Source organism: Cryptomeria japonica, chromosome 11 (assembly GCF_030272615.1).
Source record: "Cryptomeria japonica chromosome 11, Sugi_1.0, whole genome shotgun sequence".
NCBI classification, from domain to species: Eukaryota; Viridiplantae; Streptophyta; class Pinopsida; order Cupressales; family Cupressaceae; genus Cryptomeria; species Cryptomeria japonica.
The window spans coordinates 316,774,089-316,798,729 of NC_081415.1; the positions used below are offsets into that span (position 1 = coordinate 316,774,089).

Genomic DNA, 24,641 nt, shown 5'->3' on the forward strand with positions numbered 1-24,641 from the left:
GTTGGATGTTAGAGATTGTACGGCCCAAGAAAGAAGAGCTTGACTGTGACTGTTTGTTGGTTACCAGTTAGATTGAATGAATTTACTGGGCAAGTAAATGGATTGAACTGCGTGCAAAACTATGTAAAATGTCTTCTATGGTGTAAATAATTTCATTGTGAGTGATTAGTTTAGGTTTTTGTTTACCGGTTGAGTGTGTTTGTAAATAGTTTGTAATTTGCAGTCTCACTGTCCAGTTTTGGACTGGTTGTGCAAATGAAGTCATAACTCCATTCCCCATTGTGGAAACACCTGAAACCATGGGGAATGGAAGTGAAGACCTTGTACTATAGTCCCATGCAAGCAGGGCCCTTAAAAATGCAGGAAGGCCAAGCAAAGACCCACTCCTAGGCGAGACTGGATAGTGCCCGGTTAGGAGAGGTCAAATTGCAGAGGTCTTGGAGAGCAAGGTTGGTTAGTGGAGAGTGCACCCTTTGGAGGAAGTGCAGAGGAGTGAGTGAAGCATCATTAGTGTGAAGGAGGATCCTCCACCAATCCAAACAAGGTGGCTAAAACTCAAAACAATCACTGTGACCTAGGCAGACCCTAAAAACCCTCACAAAAACCCTTGAAAACCTTAAAATCCACCTAGGACAGTGTACGGATACTTGGAGGCCTAAAACCTAGAAAATCCTTGAGTCCTTGCTAAATGAATGGCAGTCCTTTTTGGGAGATTCGGTTGTTTGTGCATCACTTGAGAGAGGGAGCCCTAAAAGACCGGTTAGGAGGCCTAATTGGTCCTAATCCTTGTAGCCCTATTTGAAGGCAAAAACACAAAATAGTGAAATCGGTAAGGGGTTGAAGGCTTGAAACCTCTTGGGGGCTCATGAATGGGTGAAAAGACCATGAAATAGACCTGATACAACCTTGCTAAGACCTTGGAAGGTGTGGAACAAGCCTAGCCCTTATTAGCCATAGTAAGGGTTTTTGAGTCTCATGAGTAAGTGAGACCTTAGGAGCAGTTTTGCAACTCATTGGTGGGTGGATTGGGCATGGTCAAGGGATTCCTCAAGAAAAGGGAAGTCCTAGAGACCCTAGGGTGTGTAGAGAACACCAAGTGATCCAAGGAAAGAATCCAAGAGCATAGACTAGGCTAGTCTATCCCTAACCCCATCCCATCACTTTGAAATATTTCTCTTGTAATAATATATGATATTTTTCTTCTAGGTGTCCTGAAAGAATGTCAAAGTATGATAGGAATGATAAGCATGATAAATTTGATAAGCATGATAGATATGAGAAGCAAGACAGATATGATAAGCCCTATAAGCCTAACCAAAAGTTTAGATATCAGAAAAAAATGTTATTATCCTCCTGGCGAAGGTTTGATAGATGAAGAATCTAAGAATGGGAATTCAAAAGATGAATTTGTATTTATTGCTATCAAGGAAGATAATCTAGTACCAGTGAATTCTACAAGCTGCATTGTTGAGGAGAAAGCTTTGGCTGCTAAGATTGAAGAGAGAGATGAATGGGTAATTGACAACGGTTGTTCACATCATATGATAGGTGATAAAAGCAAATTTCTGAATATGGAGAGGTATGATGGGGGCATGGTGAGATTTGGAGATGATCTAAAGCTTTTGTAATTCATGGTAGAGGTTCTATTTCTCTTGATGGTAATCATAATACTGATGATGTCTTATATGTTGAAGGTTTGAAGCATAGTATTTTGAGTATTGGACAGATGGTTAATAAGGGATATGATCTATCATTCAAGAATCGTAAATGCAAGATTTTGAATGCCTTTGGTATAAATATTGCATTGGGAACTAAGACTAAAGGTAATATCTTTCATTTGAATGCTGGTGAAAAAAGTTGTTTGATTGCCTAGATAGATGAAAGTTGGTTGTGGCATAAAATGATGTGTCATGTTAATTTTGACTGCATGACAAGGATAAGTTCTACTCAAGCTATTAAAAAGAATGTCAATTGGGAAAGCAAACAAGGATTTTATTCAAAAGTAAGTTCTATACATCCAATGGATTGTTAGATCTTGTGCATATTGATTTGTGTGGTCCTACAAGAGTGAGAAGCATGCAGGGTGACATGTATTTCATGTTGTTGATTGATGACTACTCTAAAATGATGTGGGCTACCTTTCTAAGGGAGAAATAAGAAAGGCATTAGAGAAATAAAATATATTCAAAACTAAGGTGGAGACATAGACAAGATTGAAGCTAAAATGTTTGAGATCTAACAGAGGAGGAGAATTTACATCCGATGAGTTTGATTCATTTTGTGATAAGAATGGAATTAGAAGACAATTATCTACTCCTAGAACCCCTCAGCAGAATGAAGTTGTTGAGAGGAAGAACATAACTATTTTGGATATTGCTAGGACTATGTTGATTGAAGGAAATGTTCTGCAGACCTTTGGAAAGAATATCTTAGCACTGTTGTATACACATTCAACCAAGTGCATATAAAAAGTGATTTCGGTAAGACTCCTTGTGAGTTATGGTTTGGTCACATTCCTACAGTTAGATATTCTAAATTTTTTGGAAGCAAATGTTATATCAAAAGAGAGGAGGATATAGGAAAGTTTGATGCCAGATGTGATGAAGGAATCTTCTTGGGATATTCTACTAAGATCAAGAACTACCAGTGTTACAATAAGAGGCTGAGAAAGATAGTGGAAAGTGCAAATCTTAAGGTTGATGAATGCCTTGAGAAGCAGATCAGAGAAAGTGGATATGAGTTTGATGATCAAGATGTTATTTCAAAGCAAGTACACACTGAGACCCTAAACTAGAATGATCCGATAGAGACAGTTATAAAGATATTGTTGCTATCGGTGAAGAAGTTCAAGAACCAGTGAATCAGAATAATCAAAAGACTCTGAGGTATGTAAGATTAAATAATTCAGAAAATCAGATTATTGGTGATAAAAATAGAGGTGTGATGACTAGGAGAAGGATTGTTGATGAAGAAATATGTTTGATTTCCAAGATTGAGCCTAAAGATGTTCTGATTAATATGAAAAATAGGTTTTAAGGACCCGAAACCTTTAACATAGGAGCATAAGATAGTTCATCAAAAAGCATCCAGACTAGCATTGAAACAACTTACAAAAAGACTGGCAAAAAGGCCAGTAAACCGAACAGACAACTAAAGAAAGGAACAACAAAGCAGAAAAACTAGAGATAAGACAAATGACAAACAACAACTATAAAGACTTAAGAAGATCAACCGCCTTATTGACTAGCTGGTCATAGTTTGCCGCAACAACTTTGAGTTCTTCCATATCCTTGTTTGGCTTCTTCTCCTTCTTTTTGCCTCTGGTCCTTGTTCTAGGTCCTTGCACTTCTCCCATACCTTCAATGTCAGGTACTAGCTCCAAATAATCCTTCTCATTCTCCAGTTTGCTGATGAGAATTTTGGTATTATCAGTTGAGGCCTTCAGAATGCTATAGCTTTGTTCAGCAATGCTTTTGAGGCATTTTTCAATTTTGTTGAATTTGTTGTCAGTTTCCGCCATTCTTTGGTCCATAGTATTGTCATTGGTTTTTATCTCTGTCAGGACCTTCTCAATTTGCTTGAACCTAGGGTTGAAGGAATCTCTGATCTCTTCGACTTTGGCAACAATTTTACTCAAATCCTCAACATATTTCGCCATTGATTTGCCTTCACCAATACTGATTGTCTCCAGAATTTGGACCCTATGGCTGAGCTTCTTATTATCCTCCACATCTTTCTTGCAACTATTAATTAACCAATCGATGGTGTCCACAAACCCTTTCAAACCCTCAGTGGGAGGATTTGAAGGGGGGGTTTTCTCACTAGGATTGTCCTGTTCATTTTTGGGGACATCGCTAGTAGTGATATTATTGACATTTCCACCAACCCTCTGATCAAAACCTTCCCCTATGATCTCCTCCTCCAATTTTTGGTCGACATCAGGATCCTTTCTCTGCACTTTATCCTCCAGTTCCATATCACAATCATCCCACCTCTTCTGTTTGTTCCTTATCTGAATGAAAGGTTTGGTTTTCTTTTTCTGAGGAGGCTGGGGTTTGTCCTCCTCAGAATCCTCAGAAACCTCCGAGGAGGAGGAGGAGGAGCGGATCTGGAAAACCTTTTCTTTAGTTTTTTTCTTACCCTTAGAAGAGGAGGGCTTGGTACTCACCTGTTTTCTTTTCTTACCACTTTCAACTTCAGAATTTTCCAGACTCTCCTTAGACTCACTCATCGAATCACTTTCAGACTCCTCACCCATAGAAAAACTAGAATTCGACCCTTCCTCCTCAGACTCAGAGATAGAAGGCTGGGGACGAGCAATTTGGTTAGCTTTTAAATGGTCATAAATTAACACCATAAGACCTTGATGCATGGTTGTATCACCCTTAGGGTTCTCTCTATGGGCTTTAATGGTAGCATTCATTGAACACAACAAGAAATATGGAATATTAACTTTTTCATCATACCTGAAATGGTTAAGCAATACAAAATGATAGCCATACACTTTTGTGAATCTACCATCCAAGGTAATGTAACATATAATAGCAAACAAAACCTCCCTCCATGGCTTAACAAATGCCCTAGGCGGGTAGCAGGTTTTACTTAACTTTACCAGATGCTTCTTCTCCTTTGTCATTTTGGGGTATCACTCAATTGCCTCCTTGCTCAATTTTCTATCTCTATAGTAATTGCTTGCTTCCCTACGAAGACCCGTGACCTGACCGATGAGGTCTTCATCAATGGAGATTGTTTGATCTCCCATCTTCAAGGTGCCCTTCCTCCAGTTTTTGCAGAAAAAGCTAGTGATTGTGGCGTCCCTCCCATGGAGCCTCTCCATAAACTTCGTAAACCCATCCTTCTGCAAGATGTTCCAAATTACCTCCTTTTGTTTCCACTCCTTACAGTTGTTGGGTTCATAGCGGCATCTATTTCCTCCCATTTTTTCGCTTTTCAAAATAGAAGGCTGAGAGTTGCAGAAAGCTATAGGAAAGAAATTTCTCAAAGCGACCACATATACCCAGAAAGCGTGGGAAAAGGTGGCTTTTGTCTTGTAATAAATGATACTGACATAATGATAATTACTCATAGTCTTCCTATTAATCCATTTAATCATTATTTTGTCCATTTATGATCTTTGGGGTACTGTTATATCGATCCATGTAAATGATTGATCTAACGTCATTGAGGAGACCCTCTTCACCCTTCTAGGTAACCATATTGTTGTGATTGACCGCCACGTTGGCTGCCCAGTCAGCTGGACCATTAGCTTCATGATAAATGTGGGAAATAAAACATTTATTGAAGGTGTTGATGAGATCTCTAGTAACCTTTATTATGTTGTTGATAGTCCATGAAGGCTTAGAAGTTACTTTTAGGCACTTGATGATGTTACTAGAGTCTCCCTCAATCCATAGATAGGAACAGTTCCATCTTTTAGCCAAGAGAATGCCTTGGAGAGCAACCATAGCTTCTGCCATGTGATTAGTTTGGCAACCTATAGGAACAACAATCATTTGCTTACAACTGCCATTTTCATCTCTGAGAATTGCACCACATCTCGCTGGCCCAGGATTGCCTTTGGCAGCTCCGTCAAAGTTGATTTTGAGCCAACCATGAGGGGGAGAGTGCCATCTGGCTTCTTGTCTCTTGTTTTGTTTAGGATTAGTACTAACAACACTCTTCAGATTCCAGGAGTTGAAAATGTGAGTTTCCATGGGGTTGGCAGAATTGCATGGATCCCCAATGATCCTAATGTTCTCCATAATAGCCCTTTGAATTTTCTAGAAAACAACGGCCTCGGTGAGAGAAGTGTCCCTGAATATGCGGTTGTTCCTTTCTTTCCAGATCCCCCACAGGATGTGAGGGAGTGATAGCTACCACAAAGATCTCAAAGTGGGGTTAGACCAATGATAACTCCAAGAATGGAACAAATCTCAGATAGAGTTAGGAAACACCCGTTCCATACAAAAATTCTTAAGAAATCTATCCCAAATTGAAACAGTGAAGGAACAGTGGATAGCCAAATGATCCATAGACTCTTCCTCCTCAAGACATAAAGCACACCTATTTGGGAAGAAAAAACCTCTAACCTTTAGATTGTCTAAGGTCAAAATTTTATTTTGAAGAATTGAGCCTAAAGATGTTGTTGAAGCTTGTAAAGATGAGAATTGGATGAAAGCTATGGAAGAAGAGTTGAATCAGATTGAGAAGAACAATACATGGGAACTTGTTCCGAGACCTAAAGATAAGAATGTGATTGGTACAAAATGGGTGTTCTAAAATAAATTGAATGAAACTGGTGAAGTGGTTAGAAACAAAGCAAGATTGGTATGTAAGGGTTATTCATAGATTGAAGGAATTGATTATGAGGATACTTTTTCTCTGGTAGCTAGAATTGAAGCTATTAGATTACTTCTTGCATATGCTGCTTATAAGAATTTCAAGGTATATCAGATGGATGTGAAGTCAACCTTTTTGAATGGTGATTTGGAAGAGGAAGTCTACATTGAGCAACTAGATGGATTTTCATTATCAGTTGAAGGAGACATGGTATGTAGATTGAAGAAAGCATTGCATGGACTTTAACAAGCCCTAGAGCTTGGTATGCTAGATTGGATAGGTATTTGATGAAGTTGGGATTCTATAAAGGTACTGTTGATAGTAATTTATACTTTAAGGTTGATAATGATAACATATTGATTGTTGAAGTTTTTGTTGATGACATTATTTTTGGAGGAGATGATGGTTTGAGTAAGAAATTTGCTGATGATATGCAAAAAGAGTTTGGGATGTCTATGATAGGTGAGATGAAATTATTCTTAGGATTGCAAATTACATAGACTGATAAAGGCATTTTCATTTCTCAATCTAAGTATGTGAAGGAATTGTTGAAAAGTTTGGGTTAGCTAACTCCAAACCTGTTGGAACTCCTATGGTGACTGGATGCAAATTGTCTAAGCATGATGAATCTCAAAAAATTAATCAGACCTTGTATAGATCTATGGTTGGTGCTGTTATACTTGACTCAGACTAGACCAAATATTATGCATGCTATTTGTCTTTGTGCATGATTTTAAGTTGATCCTAATGAAAGTCATGTTACTGTTGTGAAAAGGATTTTTAGATACTTGAAGGGGACAATTTACTATGGTTTGTGGTATCCAAAGAATGATGATTTCATGTTATGTGCTTATACTGATGCTGATTGGGCAGGTGATGTTGATGATTGAAAGAGCACTATCAGTGGAGCATTCTTTTGGGGAAGAAGTTGGTTTCTTGGGCAAGTAAGAAGCAAGATACTCTTTCTCTATCTACTGCAGAAGCTAGATACATTGTTGCTTCTAGAAACCATACTAAGGTGGCTTGGATGAAGCAGATGTTGAAGGAAATTAGAGTTATTTATGATGAGCCTACTATTATATAATGTGACAATTCTAGTGCTATTAATATTTTCAAGAATTCGGTATTGCATTCTAAAACAAAGCATATATCAATTAAGTATCATTTCTTTAGGGAGAAAGTCAGTGATGAAGAAGTCAAATTGGAATATGTATCTACAAAGGATCAAATTGCAGATATCTTTACTAAGCCTTTGCCTACATATACATTTGTATATTTGAGAGATAAGTTAGGGGTTTCTGCCCCTCTTGATGAGAACTAGATGCATTGAGATGCATCAATTCGGTGGACTTCATAGTCTTACCTTCTTATCCAGATTGATGAGTGGGTGCTGCTACTCAGATGGAGTAGTCAGTGTGTGATGTTCAAATTTGTGAGTTTGTTCTAAGGGGGAGAGAATAATGATCTGTATGCATCTTTGACATTGTTGTCAAAGGGGGAGAGAAGCATGTGAAAAACAACCTTATCTTGGAAGCTTTGTGTGCATGATCTTAGGGGGAGATTATTGGAGATTGCTGGTGTTGATTTCTTTATTTGCATTGATTATTTTTCACATCCATATGTTGCCATTAATGCCAAAGGGGGAGATTGTTGGATATTGTTGTTGCTAGGATATGTTGTTGTCATTGATGTCAACATATTCTTGTATTTTGGTGTTCTGGTGATTGTAGAGAGTTGATCCGGTTGGTTTATCTGTTTGATACACTAAATCAAGTATGTGTTGGTTTAATGATGCTATGTGGTGATATGATAGAGTTATGGATTCTGGTATGAGGATTGGTTTTTCAGTGTTCAATGTTGTAGTGTTCTAGTGTTTGATCCACGTCATTCTCCGGAATGATTATATCTTGAGTTGCGTATTTGGGAGAGTGTTTGAGATGTTCATGTGTATCTACAACTCAGATGGTTCATGATTTGGTGCTCCACAAGTTATCTTTCTAGTCCCAGTTACAGCTGTTTGAGTGTTCTTGAGTATCAACATGTTGATCGATGAAGATTTGATTAAGTTGCGTTGGTGCAACTATTGTGGATGGTTCTAACGTGCTTGTTGGTGTTTCCTAATCATGTCCTATTTGTTTTGCTGGTCCGTGTTGATCATTATGGGCGTTATTGAGGATCTTATGGGTCCGGTGATGTTCTTCGTGTTATGCGACATTTTTAGTGGTGTAATGTATTATAGATGATCTTGGCAAAATTTCTGGTGGTGTTGCGTGTTCGAGGATTTGATTTGGGTCCATGCTATGTCGACAATGGCATTGTATTGGTCCGGTGGTTGATCTATGTATCGTGTGATGTAATTTTGTAATTAGGTCTTAAGGGTTGAGCCGACCTTGTAGTCAAGGTTGATGATTTGTATAAATGGGTGTTACATTCATGTCATTTGTAGATCGGTGGTTATTAGAGGGTGTGTCTGCATTATCAGAGAGTGGTGCATGTGCGAATAATTGAATTCATCATTCGATATGAAGTGTTGAGCAAAGACTGTTGCATAGTAGACAAATGTGCTTAACCGAAACTGTCATCAGGCATTTGGAGATGCTATTCTTTCAGTTCATGTAAACTGGATTGTTGTCCGAATGTTATTGTAAGGTAGTGAACCTTCCTTGAGGGTTGTAGCCTTCTAGGTTATCATATTTTGAGCAGTGAGTTCTAGGCAGTGTGCCTGAATGCATGCGCATTCCCCATTGTAATATTTACACATACTACTACAGAGTATCATCTTATTATGGGTAGGTTCCCACTGTGGTTTTTCCCTTGACTGGGTTTTTCATGTCAAAATCTTGGTGTTATGTATGTTGTTGTTATTGTGATCATCTTTGTTCTTGTTGCAGTTGATCAGATTTGAAGTTGTGCTTAAATTGTTTAATCCGGTGAAAACTGATTCATCCCCCCTCTTAGTTTTCCTTCATTGTTGTTGCCAACAAACACCAGGGTTGTAAGAAAGTTGAATTCACAAAAAATACAAGGGAAAATCTAGACTACTGACATAGATTATCATAGGGATAATTAAATCATAATAAGTAATTCTAATACTTAGCTTTAAGTCAAATGATGAGAATACGTTGTGATACATGTTAGAGATTATTTTGCTATGACATGGAATTTTATGGTTCACTCAAATAAAGATCTTCAAATTCAAAATTTGGTTGTGTTTTGCTCTAGTTCATCTATGTGTGAGAAATTGATCTCCACATGTGGATTTTATTTGATGAGCATTTGAATTATACCATGTGAATATGAACACCACAATCTTTCTCACCTTGATTTATGATATTTGGGTTTATTGAAAGGATTTAGAAACACTTTTGAGAATTTGCTGAAATATAAGGGTCACGTTCTTCTCCAATACACCCCTAGTTTGATAAGCTTTATGGCTCTATCTAAAAGATTGAAGGCAAAAAATAAACATGCAAGCGACTTACGATGGTATGTGATGCATTTCTTTGATAAAGTTACTAAATAACTCTTATCCGTTTTTACAAGTAAGATTCTACATGCGCTCAATAGATATCTAGGTTCTTTAAAAAATCAATGAATGCATGTCTTTAAAATAACTATCTAAAGTACCAATTGACACAATGTGCATTTAGGTTAACTCATAACAACTACTAAGGGAGAAGTTGGAGGGATTAAATTTAGATTTTAAAAATTTAATATTTAAATCCACAACCACATAAATAATCCAAGTCAAACCTGTAACTACAAATCTAATCCAAAATCATAAAAAGGAATCAAAAGATTGAGATCAATCTCTAAAAATAAGTGATGATAATGAACTGAATTAAAATTTTTAACATTAAATCCACCACCACATAAATAATCCAAGTCAAATCTGCAAATACAAATCTTATCTAAAATAATAAAAAAGAATCAAAAAATTAATATCAATCTTCAAATATAAGTGATGAAAATAATTCGAAATTAAAGTTTAACATTTAAATTCACAACCACATAAATAATCCAAATCAAATATGTCACTACAAATATAATGCAAAATGATAAAAATGAATCAAAAGATTGTAGAAATAAGTGATAATAATTAACTGAATTGACAGAAGAATATGCCAATTGCCTTTGGAGACTTTAATAATCTAAATGGGCCCAAAACACTATGGAAAGGGCATCCGCATGCAACTTACATTATTAATATTGTAATAATTAAAGATCAAATACACACTTTTTTAAATTGAAAAAAAGGAAGGCAAAGAGCCGAGCCCCGTATAGTATCGCCGATCAGAAGCTGAGTAAGAATTTTGGGTGGCAGAGAAGGTTGATTCGAGGCAAGAGTTGGTCGTATGTGGTGGAATGGCCGAAGAGCATGGAAATAAGAATTGAGAAAAGCAGAGGAGAATAGAGGAGGGTTTGAAGCGGAGCAAATATAATGGAAGGCAAGGCGAAGGTTGTGGTTATTCTGGGCGCCACGGGAGCTGGCAAGTCTCGTCTTGCCATTGATTTAGCACATCATTTTCCGGCCGAGATCGTGAATGCTGACTCGATGCAAGTAAGTATTTTCTATTCTATTCATTTCAATTCTCTTCTTGTCATAGTCTCTCATTGTCTGTATAATTTATCAGTCTCAAATGCCATCCTCGCAGGTTTATCAAGGTCTGGATGTGTTGACCAACAAAGTACCAGACCACGAAAGGAAAGGTGGGCTTTTATATTGGATTCATCAATTAATTACTTCACCCTTCTTCTCCCTTGAAATCCACACCATTGTCATTAAATATGTGTTGAGGTGTTTTTTCGTTACCATCTTATAGGTAGTGGTGTGCACGTTCCTTTAAGATTCCAGTTGGAATGTGTGTAGCTGCTTCTAGATTTAAAAAAAAAACTGATCTTTTTCTAAATTGATTTATCCTTTAGTCATCTGCGTCACTTTGTAGCAGAATCGGTACCTTTGTCAATTTCCTAGTAGCAATGAAAGATTGACCATGGTCACTGCTTTAACACAGAGCAAAGTTAATTTTTATTCTCAAGTTCCTGGAATGTTTTCTTGTGTTATCTTTAAGTACCGTGTGCGATAAACACTACGGTTCCCACTTAGATATGAAGATGGAATATTTTCTGGCTCAAACTGTAGAAGAAGCCTCGGAAAGGAGTTACAAGTTAGATCAATTTAACAGAATGGACAAATTAGCATGTAAAGTATCTTTATAGCAGCCTTTCTTTGAGTTTCAGGGACAGGCGGACGGGTTGTGGGGATGGCAATTTTTCTTTTTCCAGATTTTGGGGATGCAGGGGAACCACTGTTGAATTAAAATATAAAAAAATAGTATTTGAATTTTAAGCTACTAATTAAACCCGAAAACGATTGAGACAAGCTAAATTAAGCTGAAATTTTAAAAAACATAAATATTTAAATAATTCTCCTTAAAAATATAAATATGAGCCCATACAATATCTGCCGGAAACGGATTCTAAATTTTTAACTTGGCTGGTGTAAGCTTGTCTATTCTTGTAGACACATTGAAGACATTTTTTAACAGAAAATTAAGTTTGCATGGTTCAATGTATTTTCTCTGGAAAGAATAGGACGAGGATCTTTTCTTGTGGGAAGCCTCTCATGCTTTAGCAGTTTAACATATGATAAGGATCTCTTCTTGTGGGAAGCTTCTCATGCTTTAGCAGTTTAACATTGACTTATCATCCATTTTGAAGAAGGCTCATAGTCGGCATTTGAATAACCTTTGACCACCCCCAATAAGATGAGATCACAAGTTTGGTTTCCATTCGACAGTTCCCTAAATTTCGTTAATCGCTTCATGTTTTAATATTCATTCCTTGCTTCTAACTATTGATGCACTCCTGTTTACATTCTTGCTTTTGTGTAGCAAAATGGATGTCAGATAGTTGATGTTTATCATTTTGGTTCATTTGGAGTTTGTGATAGGAATGAATCTTCCCAGTTCTTGTGTAAATTTATTGGAATCACATGTAATAAATTTCAACAGGTGAGTGCTATCTGTCTTGCTTTACTAAATTTGGAAGTCTAACGAGATTCCTCACTTCCCTCTCTACTCCACTTGAAAAGTTTTGATCTCAGTCACAAAACGTTCTTAGGAAGTCTTCCACTCTTTCTTTTGCTTTTTAAGAGGTGCAAGTGTAGGGGTCTCCTTGGCACCCCCAAGATGTTAGAAAGTTACCAATTTTAGGAAAAAATACAGGGACTTCCCAATCTCATTAAAAAAGGGGATCAGGGGGAGGGGTTTGGGAGGATGTCTTGTCCCTGTTCCTAGAATGGCCCGGCTGTTCAGGATGCGTGTTTTGGCCCTGTTGATGCATCCACAGGAAATAGTGATCTAGAGTTACTTTGTTCTGTTAAAATAGAACTGGGTGAGTGAAAATTACTTATGCCAGTTGGATATCTCACATGCAAATTCAAATAAGGGAATATTGGAAGAATAACTTAAATAGTGACTAGTCCCTTAATTCTCACTGCACAAATTCTGTTTCTGAAGTGATTTGTTCAGATGGTTTATAAGGACCAGAATCTGTGGTCAAGCCAGAATCTATATTTCACTTTGAAGTCTTGTAGCCTGAGTTAGTAACATGGCCTTGTACGCAACACCCTTACACCTGGGGAATTGGTTTGACCTAAAGCATAAGACCAAGAATTACCAATCCTCTCTTGTGCACCTAAAGTTTTTTGTATGTTCCACTAGCATAGCCCATGAAGGCTTGGTCCTGTTAGTGTGCCTCACAGTGTCGTTTGTAGCTGGGGTGAAGTAGCAAGGTAGTCGCAGGGGAAACCTTTAACGTTCTCAAGAAATCTTTCTTCATTAGTTTATGTACTATTATACAGGATGTTTTGCTTAGCTATTTTCTGTCAGGACTTTTCCTTCACACATCTTATTATTATCTTTCTTTGGCATCCAAATAATCAGTCTTATTTCTCTCGAAAATTAGAAATATGAGATTTAATATTGAAAGGTAAAGAGTGATAGATTTTGGTGCTGTTTTTTTCTGGTTACGATTGCATATTTATTCAAGAATTATATCAGGCCTCAAAGTTTAGATTTACTTAAATGTTAAATTAAGAGTAGTAAAAATTAAGATTAGATCAAATTTATTATGATGAAGTTTCAACGTTCAGTTTATAGCAGATTTGGTTTATGCTTCTTGTTTCATAGCCTTTTTTGTGGCCTTGTGCATAGGCATTAACATTAATGGAGAAGTTATTCTAAAACTATTGTCGATTTGACATTGGATTCCTTTAGTGTAGACAAAAACAAACTAAAGGATTTCTTCACATTGTATACAAAGTGATTACAACTTAGAGCCTTAGAGATTGAAGGTTGGTTAGACATGGATGATTAATGCTTAAAATTAAACTCATACATACCAAAACGTCTCAATACAAATCAAAATGAGGAATCTACATCTCATGTTGAGGGGCATAAAGAAGTCAGCACCTGATCTCATGGCTTATTTTCTCTCACTACCAAAATTGCTTTAGTAGTATCATCTGTAGTGTTTAGTAAATTTGGTCATGATAGAAAGGGCTTTGTTGAATAGTCAAAGATTGTTGCATTGCATGTTAGTGTGGCAAATGTTTGAACTAAATTAAGGGCTCTACTAAATCCAATAAGGAAAGGTAGAAGGTTTCTTTACCTGTACTCTCAAAGGTATCAAGGAATGCATTGAGTTAGTAGCAAGCAGTTAATATGTATAGATGATCATTGAAGCAATAAAATAAATTTAAGACATTGTGCAAGGCGATAAACATGATGCTTTGACAAGATGTATTGCAATAAAATAAGGAATAATGTAAATTAGGCAACATGTAGATCAACATAAACGAGAAAGATGTTAGAGGTGGTCACAATAAAGATGCTTTTGGAGAATGTGTTGCGTTAATATATCCCTCTTTGAGTAGAGCTTCTATGCTGCAAGATTCAATGGCTTATGTTCAAACTCTAGAAGGGGAGATGTAGCCTCATGTGTCAGGTGAGTTCTTCTTCCTATGACCCTAATATTTGTTTGCAGCAAATCCTTAACTCCATGTGTATAATTCGTATCCTATTGAGTTTGATTAGGGTAGAGTTCTCTTTTTTCTCTTGGAAAGCATCTAGAGAGACAATGTTAGGTCTAGTGTAATTCTCAAGTGCGGAGATGATTCGGTTGTTTGTTTCCAGATATAGCCTATTTTTGGAGTAAAGTATAAATAGGGGTATCGAGTCTAATGTCAAATTTAAACAATGCCAAGGTCATTGGCCATGGTTTTTGAACTCATCTTTGTCCAAGTGATAAAACGATACAATTGTGCTTCACTATCTATGGCTGGTGACATCAGGCAAAGATGGACAATGATACACAAGTGGCCTAAAAGGTCCAGGAGGTTATATTAATAAAACAAACATTTAGGTATAAGTCTACATCTTATATATTGACATTTACTATTCTTAATTTTTGAGTTCGTTATATAAATATAATATTTAGAATGTGTGCAAGTAGTTTGAAATCTCCTTGATTTATAACAAAGGAAATAGTTCTGGAGGAGCTCTTCAGACTTAGACTAATAAGCCAAATTTCAGGATTCTAGCATTTCAGAGTTCAGGTTGACATTATATTTATAGGTTTCTATGCATTAGATGTAAGATTGAGGGAATCTAAGGCATTCTAAGGACACTTAAATCATGATAATACTCATTGTAGCTCTAACTAAGCCCACTCAATCCCCTGATATATTAATGATACATGCAAAGCATTGATAAGGCCCTTGCAAAAGAAATATTGCTAGAGCATTTTTAGAGTGTCTATGTTCATGCCCCTGCCAAACTAGGGTTAGCAGCCCTTAATAAAAACAGATCCAAGCCTTTATTAATAATAAACGCACATGATAGTAATAGCAATTCAAAGGGGCCGCCCTTATAATTAAGTCTAGGCAATAAAATTAATAGCAATTTAAAGGGGGCTGACAAAGATTAGGAATTAGCAAGGGGCTGACTGAGATTCATTAATGATTATTAGTGGCCAGCAATTAAAGAAGAAGAGTGGGGACTCCTCAAAGAGGCAGCAATTTTTAAGAGGTGCGTCTCTCTCAAAAATAAAGATATAAGAGGGAAGAACATTACATTGGAAGGGCTTAAGATCAAAAATCAATTGAGAATCATCTACAGGAAACGAAGCAATTCTGATCATAACATCTCAGAGCAGACATTCAGGATGACACTTAGCAATAAAGGAATCCAAAAGGTTTGGAAAATAATTTATTATTTTCAAAAGGCAGCAATGAAGGGTGGTGACTTTATTCTTGTGAAAGGTGGTCACTCTTTTTCACCAATAAAATATAAAAGAGAGATTATTCCAAGGATTCAATCATCACCCCATCAATTCAGCATGTCAGAAATTCAGAATCATTATTTGTGTTTGTATTCTGATTATAACAAGCATGGTCCAGAGTTCTTTGTAGTCGGTAGGTTTGAATTTAAACTGGCTGTAGTGAACAATCTTATGAGTTTCTCCGACTGTTATGCAGAATAAATTAAAGTCTTACAGAGAAAATATGTAGTTAATTTCTATCATGATTGGGTTTTTCTCAAAAATTTTATGGCATGCTTGATGTTTAGGTTTTCATGTACTTTCATGTCGGATTTAACAATTTTGGTATATGTCATTAATACAAAAAGGTTGTTATAGAAAATCTCGTGTAAATGCCGATGTGCTACTTCATAATTATTTGCTATTGTTTTTTCCAATTAGCTAGTCTAGAGGGCAGTTTACCTTTGAACTTAAGTTTTCTTATGGTCAATTTTGATCTGGTGGTTCTTTTAAAAGACGTTTTTGGTTTGTTTCCAATTTTGTTTTGGTTCTTGACAATCTAACTAATAAGACAATTATGATTTCTAGGAGTACCTCATCATCTTCTAGGCACAGTTAATCCAAACGAGGAGTTCACATCTAAGCACTTCCGTGACAGGGCTATCCAGGTAAGTCTCTTACTGTGATTTGAAAGTAAGTAATATAATCTTTGTTCATGCACAGGCTTTGTTTTACAATCATGGACAATAAATAGCTAACCAATATGTTTTCCTTTGATTCAATCCTTTCTTTTTTCATTTAATGTAGAAAAAACAAATACAAACTTAAGAAGTTTATTTCAGCATTTTCTGAATTACACTGTATCTATAAGTTAACATACGATATTCATTTTATTCTGTATCATTCCATCACTTTATAATGGTTAATCTTTGAAAGAAAAGATTTGAATGTGGGACTCATAAATCCAGTTTGTTTTTTACCAGATTATTGACTCGATAATTTCTCGCAAGCGTTTGCCTATCATTGTTGGGGGAACAAACTACTACATACAGGTAAATCACCTGCTGCAACATAAATTCGAATGAAAAATTAATGTTAAATGTGTTGTTCTCAAAGGAAATATATGTATTTTCTTTTTCAACTAACTGCACTGACTCTACAAATAAGAGTTCAATATGACATGTGAACCAATCAATTTATCAAACAACAATACCTGGAAGATATGCAATTTGAGCTCTAGTTGATGATTTGTATTTCAATCTGTTACAGATCTGGAATTCAGCCATGGTGCTATCATTTAATGATATGAGAACTGTTAATGCAAATTCGTCTTTTGCTGTGTCTATTTAATTGTTATAGTGCAATGTACCAGTGAGCTTTATGTAAAGTCATAACTATAGAGTATAAACATAATAGCAACCCATCCCAATTTGTAGTCTACAATGAACATAATGCAATTATATGTTGTTCTGCAACCAGGACTAACTAGATTTTCAATTATGTATTTACAACCAAGAAATCCCAAATTCTCAAGCCCATATGAGTTATAGCCATGGGAGATAAAACCTTTAGAATCAAGGAACTCTTAATGTGCAGCGCAAGTTTTTGTGGATTAGTTAGGTGTAGTATTTTATTGCACCTCGTCTATTAAGTTTACTTGAGCAATATGTTTCGTTCTAGAATGGCTAATAAGGACATTTGTCATTCCTTGATTGCACCTCTTTCATTAAGCTTATAAAATATTACACCTTTCTTATTAAGTTTGCTTAGGTAATACATTTCATTCCTAGGTAGCTAAGGAGGACATGCGTCATTCCTTGGTTGCACTTATTTAATTGAGTTTATTTAGATAATATGTTTATTCTTAGTTGGCTAAATAGGACATATTCCATTACTTCATTGAAGCCTATTACTTTCACAGTCAAACTGTTACTTCGTTTCACTTTTGTCTCATCATTCCTTGATTGAAGGTAATTACAGTCTTCAGGTAACACCTTTACCCAATTAGATGCCACTACTGTCTCTACTTGCTGAGTTAGCTCCTCTCTTCTACGAATTAATTTAAGTCATTTTGGACACTTGTCATTATGATTCATCCATCCAAGAGGCTATAATTTTTTTTTATAAAAATTAGACAAGAAGAATGGTCCAAATACTAGGCGGTTCAAAGGAGGATTTTGATTTATAAGCTAGTAAGGAACAATATCTTAGAACAGGAAAATGGAAAACAAAAAGGTAAACTAAATACAATTCTGATGTGCAAAAGACACCTGGAAGATATGCCATTTCTATTCCAAACGAAAAAGGAAAAATATTTATAAAGGGATAAGATGTGAATCTGTAGATTCGTTGCCACCTATACATGATGTACAATATTGGTATTTGTACACAATAGCATAGCTAGATTGACAGCTAGGCTCCGAGGAGGCGATGACAAGTGTGTAAAACATGGCTGTGTGGCATATGTGGATGGGATGATGCCAAATGTCAAACCCATATGATATCATGTCTCCTGGCACAAACGCTGCTAGGCGATGTGCGCATATGTGGTGTAGATGTCTCCATGAGTTGCACACATATGAGTTGCCTAGAGTGTTGCTCAAAGTTGTGCTAACATTGTGATGTGTGTGTTGCATGGTGCTGAGTGCCTTAATGAAATCAATGAAGCTGATATGTGGGGCTGTGCTTTGATGAAAGGTCACGAGAATGCCAATTTCCATTAATTTGGGTTTTCAATTTTAGCTTCAGTATAGAAAATCTGGTATTAGTTAGTTTGACTACCAAATGTCTTGGATAAAGTTTTTAGGGTTAGTTCTAAAATCCTACTTGGCAGGAGAGCCAATTTGGCTAATAGGCTAGTCATGTATCTCATAAATTTGTTTTTCTCATTAAGGTTTCTTCTACTGGGAAATATATATTTGCAGGTATTTTGTTCTGGGTGAATGATAGAGCAAATTTATGCTCTTTAGACCGATTGGATGTTCTAAGAAGTTTTGTCTTTTGGTTTGTCCAAATTAGACAACTAGAGGCCAAGCTAGCAAAGAGTGAAGGTTGCAGGTTATTTGCAATTTTTGCAGATAACGTTTTTTAGAGACATGCTAGAGTGAAATTGAGTTTGCCATTATGTCCAAACAGCCAAAATATAAGAATTGTATATCTCATCCTAATTGGAAACTTCTCCCCAAGGCAACAATTTTCTTACTAGTTTAGGCCATATGGATTATGTGCAGTTCGAGGTAAAAGGATACCGTGCATAATCCTCAAGGTGGGTATGTGTAGGTATTGGATTTTTGTTTTTTGAAAAAGCTACGCTTTTATGATTTTTTTTGAAAAACACTTGAAGCACTTTAATAAAGTGCATGGAGCACTTTACTTTTTCAAGGTACATTAGAATGCTGGCTTATTAAGTTCTGCATAGCCTAGTACTATGTAAAACTTGTATGTTGCACAGTACCTTTATAGACCATGCCTAGTAATGTCCTCATACTTTGTACCTTGATATTTGACCATGCATTGCCTACAATGTTAGTTGTTACATAGTTGCCTGGTGGCATGCCATTTGGATCCATGCTATTTGAAACGCAAACACTGAGTTGCTTGCAATGTGGGTCCATGTTAGTTACTGCATTGTAATGCTGCTTTTCTCCCAGATTTAATTAAGTATTTGCAGCGGATTTAAATATGATTAGTATTAGAGTATATAATTCACAAGATGTGATACTAATAAAATAGGTGTGAATGACCATATAAAAATACTTGTGATAATTTTCTAATAATTCCAAAGTAATTAGTTAATGCAGAAAATTGAATAACACAATGATATATTTCAATTAAATTAACATCATGATCATAGTTTCAAATATCTTTTAAATTAATGGATTTCAATACTTATCTCAATTAGGTAGACTTAAATGGTATGGACCCTCATAGCTATGGCATAGTTTGGAGAACCTATGTAAAAACATAGAATGTGTATACATGCACCATGCAAAAGCATCAAAGCCTTTGCCAGGACAATCCCAAGTGTACTCTGTACCCTAAGTTGGACACACTTTGCGTGCCCCCTTCTGCAAGTGCCCATAGCTCACCAAACCACCTTCTTCTTCTTCTTGGGTGATCTCCATGCCCCCTTTCAAGTCTCACATAAATTCTTTATATAACATTTTAAGGGGTGGTTTCCAAACCATCACACCTTTTCACAAGAGTTTCGTCTTTATAATTATTCCTCTCCCTTTTTTGAGGGATTTTATAAGTATTCTTTATTAATCTCTTTTTTAACCAAAGGATCATAAGTCCCTCCTCCAGTGTTCGGTTGTTGATCCCATAGCCTAGTAATAAGAACAGCAGTAATTGATACCCAGCTTTTGTTGAGGAGAAATTGGGTGGAGACAATTCGCTACCCGGTTCGACGTTGTTCATAACTAGAAACCTCCCGGGGGGGCCGCAGGTTTGCCATCCCTGCATTTTGCTTGCTGAGAATGGAGAAAGCCAACCTGGCCTCTCTCCTGAGATGAAGGTGTAAAAATCCCCCTAAGCGAAATATTCAAAGAGAGAATTCTATTGGGGAAAATGTCACATAACAATTGGGCGCCTAGACGATGCCTTGCCACCTATTGATGTTAGAATGAAGTCATGCTTCCACCATCAACTCTTGGGGGGGTGGTTGCCAATAAGACTTGCCTTTGCATTTTGACACCCAAACTTTAGAGATATTGTTCTCACTTTTTTGGACTTTGGTTAGGGACAAATTTATTTTGATGGGCCATTTTTCCAATGGCTATGTAGTGATGATATTTGTTTGGATTTGTTCCCCCAATTTTCAGAATGCAGGTCTATCAAATTCTTGCGAGCAATTCCTGTTCATGTAACTTATAGAGGTCTGTTTCGCTAATATAGATTCCTTTTTTAATGTCATCTTTTAAAACTGTGTAATGTTTTGCATGCTTCTCATTGATAAGTTTTGTTTGTTTTTATTCTAATTTAGTTTAGTGAATTTAGTTCTTGGTACTTTTCTTGTAGCTAAAAGAACTTTTGATGTAAAAGTTGCAAACTGATATTAAAGGGCACCATGTATGAATGATTTGATACAAGCTTGTGGAGATCCATTAGAACCTCCATCTACTTGTTATGACTTCCTTGTTGACTTTTCTTCACTTGAATTTGCAAATACTATTACATATATTTCTTCTTTTGCTTCTACAGAAGACATGGCTTCCCGAAATTCTTTTGACAATTCCCTTAGCAAGTTCATAATCGTCTATGATGATTCACTTCATTGGGATAAATACTTACCAAACATCTCACATCTGTTTGTAGAATCTCATCTTTGGGATCTTGATGACACAATTAAGGACATTGTTCTCTTTTATAACAGCTCTTCTGTAGTTTCATCATTTTTAGTGGATGTATAAAGCTACACATTTACTCTCTTGTTCACTCCTTTATTTTTACGTGCCTTCATGATGACACATCCCACAATTGTACCTAAGCCTATTGATCAGGTCTAGTCATATTTTAGCATAGGCATGGAGAAATATGAAGATTTTTCATAGATCTTTATCTTGCCACCTTTCATTCCACCTTTGTGAATTCAATGGATATACAACACAAGGGTCCTTTCTTCTAAATGGGAGATGTGTTGTTTGATGCAATGGGACGTACTTCAACACTTGTTACGAGACTATTTGCTTCAACATTCTTCATCTCCTACAACATGGGAAGTTTTTCTTGGCGGGGCTACCACTATCTTTCGTTGGAAGGATTTTTTGTATATAGGTACCTAACTTGGCACTACTTGCTGAGATCCATCCTTTCACTCCATAAGTTGCACTTAATGGGGGTGTTTCTCTTTTATTAAGTTTAAATAGGTGTTGTGTTTCATTCCTAGGTAGCTACAAGGACGTGCCATTCCTTGATTGAAGTTAGTTAGGTGCCAACTTTCTTGATTGAAGTTAGTTAGGTGCCAACTTTGCACTTAAGGGGGGTGTCAGCTCATTTTAAGTTTAAATAGCTAATATGTTTCATTTATATGTAGCTAACAAAGATGTGCAATTCCTTGAATGAAGTCAATTCGGTACCAAATTTGCCTCATCGTTCCTTGGTCGAAGGCGATTAGGTGCCATGCTTGTCTCACTAGGTGACACTATTGCCTCTTTGTTGAGTTAGCTTTTTTTCTTTTTTTCTTTGTCAAGTTAGCTCAATTCCTCTTGGACACTTGATATTGTGGTTCATCCATCCAAGAGGTTATAAATAGTTGTATTTTAATTTGATTAGAAAAAGATATGTCAGTGAAAATTCCAATTTCTATCGATCCATGTTTTCAGTATCAATTTTATTATGGAAATCCTCGGAGTAATAGTTTGATTGCCAAAGGTCTTGGGTAGATATTGTAGGGCTAGTTCTAAAATCTTACAAGTTAGAGATGGGAGATGGAGTCTTCCTTTCAATCTTAGCGTTGATGCAAATGAAGAAGAAGAAGAAGAAGAAGAAGAAGAAGAAGAAGACAATTTTAACATCCATGAGGCTAAGGATAGCCAATGGGACAGCCTGTCCAATCAAAATTGACTTTTATAGATTAGTTCTTTGCCTATGCAAGTTGATGATGAGTGCTCCCAACTTCTCAATATACTCTTCACTGAATAAATTATACCATGAACTAGCAGTTAAGGTATTAATAAACTTATCCCTACTGTCTTTGAGGACATCACACTCTAAGATAAAATGGTTTTCAGTTTCCACTTTCCCAGAGGTGCAAAAAGTGCAAACTCTTTCTTCCCAAGCCTCTTTTGGCCTTTTCCACCTCTCGGTCTCACAACGAAGTTGATGAGAGTTAGTTCTAAGCTAAGCAATAGGAATTTTAGCTCTCCATGAGATATTAAACCCTAGGTTAACCTTTTGAAGATGATCACACGTGGAATTGAACTCATTGATATGGTATTGTTTCTTTCTTCCTAGCCCAATACCCCAAATTCTCTTGTAGAACTTATCCGTAACGAAGGCCTTTATCTCTTTGTTATTTGTGGGGCACATATTTAAATAATTGTTCCATTTACTCATCCATTTGATGTTTTGCTGCATCCAAATCTTCTTCCTTTTGCAGAATATGTCATTAAAGACAACCTTAAGCCATCTACCTTCTTCCATTTGCTCGATTCTTTTAAAATAGCTAATGAGGCACACCATAGCAATTGCTTCAATAGGGGCAGCTCCTGTTTCACTTAACATGATATCATAGGGAACTGTACTTTTAATTTTGAACTTGCTTGTGATTAAACGTTTTTGAATTCTCTCAATTTGCTACCATTGTGGGACTGAGGTACTGCTGGTCCATATTTCACACCCATAGAGGACAACTGGCAACACTAAAAGCCTGAAAAGAGTTTGGATGGTTTTCCAATCCCATAGCTTTGCCTCTTTGCATTTATTTTGAAGAGCATTAAATGCTTTCCAACCTCCTAAAGTTTTTTATCTTCCTACAACCTTCCCAACTTAGATCTTTGTTAAAGTCAATTCCAAGATATTTGTAATCTGTAATCTCTTCAGGAATGCTGCCTTCAAAGTAAAATTTATGCTGATTTTGTTTTCTTTTATTGGAGAAAACCATGACTTTCGTCTTGTTGATGCTAACTTGCTTTCCCACAATGCTGCAAAAATGCTCAAGAGAAAATAAATGCTCTTGCAAACCAAGGGCAGATTTAGCAATCAAAATGAGATCATCCATATAAAGGAGCAGCTTTTCACAAATTCACCCAGCTGAATACCCTCACCATTTTGTATGTTTAACCACTCTTCAAGCTTGTCAATATATAATCCAAACAAGGTAAGAGGTAGAGGGCACCCTTGTTTGACCCCAATATCACACCTAAAGCTATTTGAAATGCTAGTTGAAGTTCTGATTTTGACTTTAACTTCCTCATATAGCCTATGAATAGCTGCTTTGAGATGCATAGGAATCCCAAGTTCTTCCATTCTGTGCTAAAGCTTATCCCTAGGGACTATGTCAAAAGCCTTTTTGAAATCGACAAAGCAATAAAAGACCTCTTCCTTTGTCTCCCAAACTTTTTCAATGATGCGTCTCAAAGTAATACCATGGTCAACTGTGGAATGTTTAGGTCTGAAACTAGCTTGACCTTTTGCACGTTTATGATTTTCTTCCGCCCATTTGCTGATTCTATTTTCTATCATGCTGCCAAATAATTTTGCAAACAAAGGATCAATCATTATCGTCCTATAATTGGAGGGGTTATTGACATCACCACTTTTAAAAAGAGGTATAGCTAGACTAGTTGTCCAATCTTTAGGGAACCTGTGGTGAATGATGTTGTTGAAGACTATCATAATGTGAGGTGCTTCATGCCCCACTTGAGATACTCTGCTTGAAGCTCAACCGGTTCTTTAGCTTTACCGACACCTAATTACTTAATACCCATCTCGATCTCTTGCACGATGAAAAGATTTTTAGTAATGTTGACTAAGGGTGGGGGGTCCACCTCAATATCTTTCTCATAAAGCTGCCTTGCATAATCAAACCATTGAGTAGCTGTGATATTATTTTCAGTTTGTTTCTTTCTTGGCTGGAGTTCTTTCTAGAATAACTTGGGGTTATTTTTGCCAAGAAAAAATAGCTCTTCTCTCCATGTGATCATAAAATCAATTTTCTTTCTTTTCTTTAAAATTTGCTTGTAAGCTTTGATGTTTATCTCCTCTTTATTTGACTCTCTTCAAAATTCTCCTAGCCATTTTGCATTCCTCATCAAACCATGCATTAACTGGAAAACAATTTGTCTCAGATTTTTTTTTTGTTCTTTTGCACTTTGTAAGCGTCTCATGGGTCAGATTTGTTAACTCATGAATATTGAGACCATGAAATGAAAATTTCCCCTCCTAAAAAAGCCTCTCAAGCGTAGCCTTGAAGATGCTACCATTTTCTTGAGTCAAAATAATTCTGCCCTTTGAATGCGGTTGTTGAGAGCATTGAG

At 36.4% G+C, this 24,641-nt stretch overlaps 1 protein-coding gene across 1 annotated transcript in view; it reads left to right on the plus strand.

Moving 5' to 3' along the window:
* The first annotated feature begins 10,565 nt into the window (after positions 1–10,565).
* Positions 10,566–24,641, plus strand: part of LOC131065045 (tRNA dimethylallyltransferase 2) — a 99,465-nt gene continuing 85,389 nt past the window's right edge. Inside the window, exons 1-4 of the mRNA XM_057999416.2 lie at positions 10,566–10,900; positions 10,995–11,049; positions 16,252–16,331; positions 16,647–16,715. Of these exons, the coding sequence (XP_057855399.1) occupies positions 10,781–10,900; positions 10,995–11,049; positions 16,252–16,331; positions 16,647–16,715 (324 nt within the window). The 5' untranslated portion in view covers positions 10,566–10,780. The remainder of the gene's footprint in view (positions 10,901–10,994; positions 11,050–16,251; positions 16,332–16,646; positions 16,716–24,641) is intronic.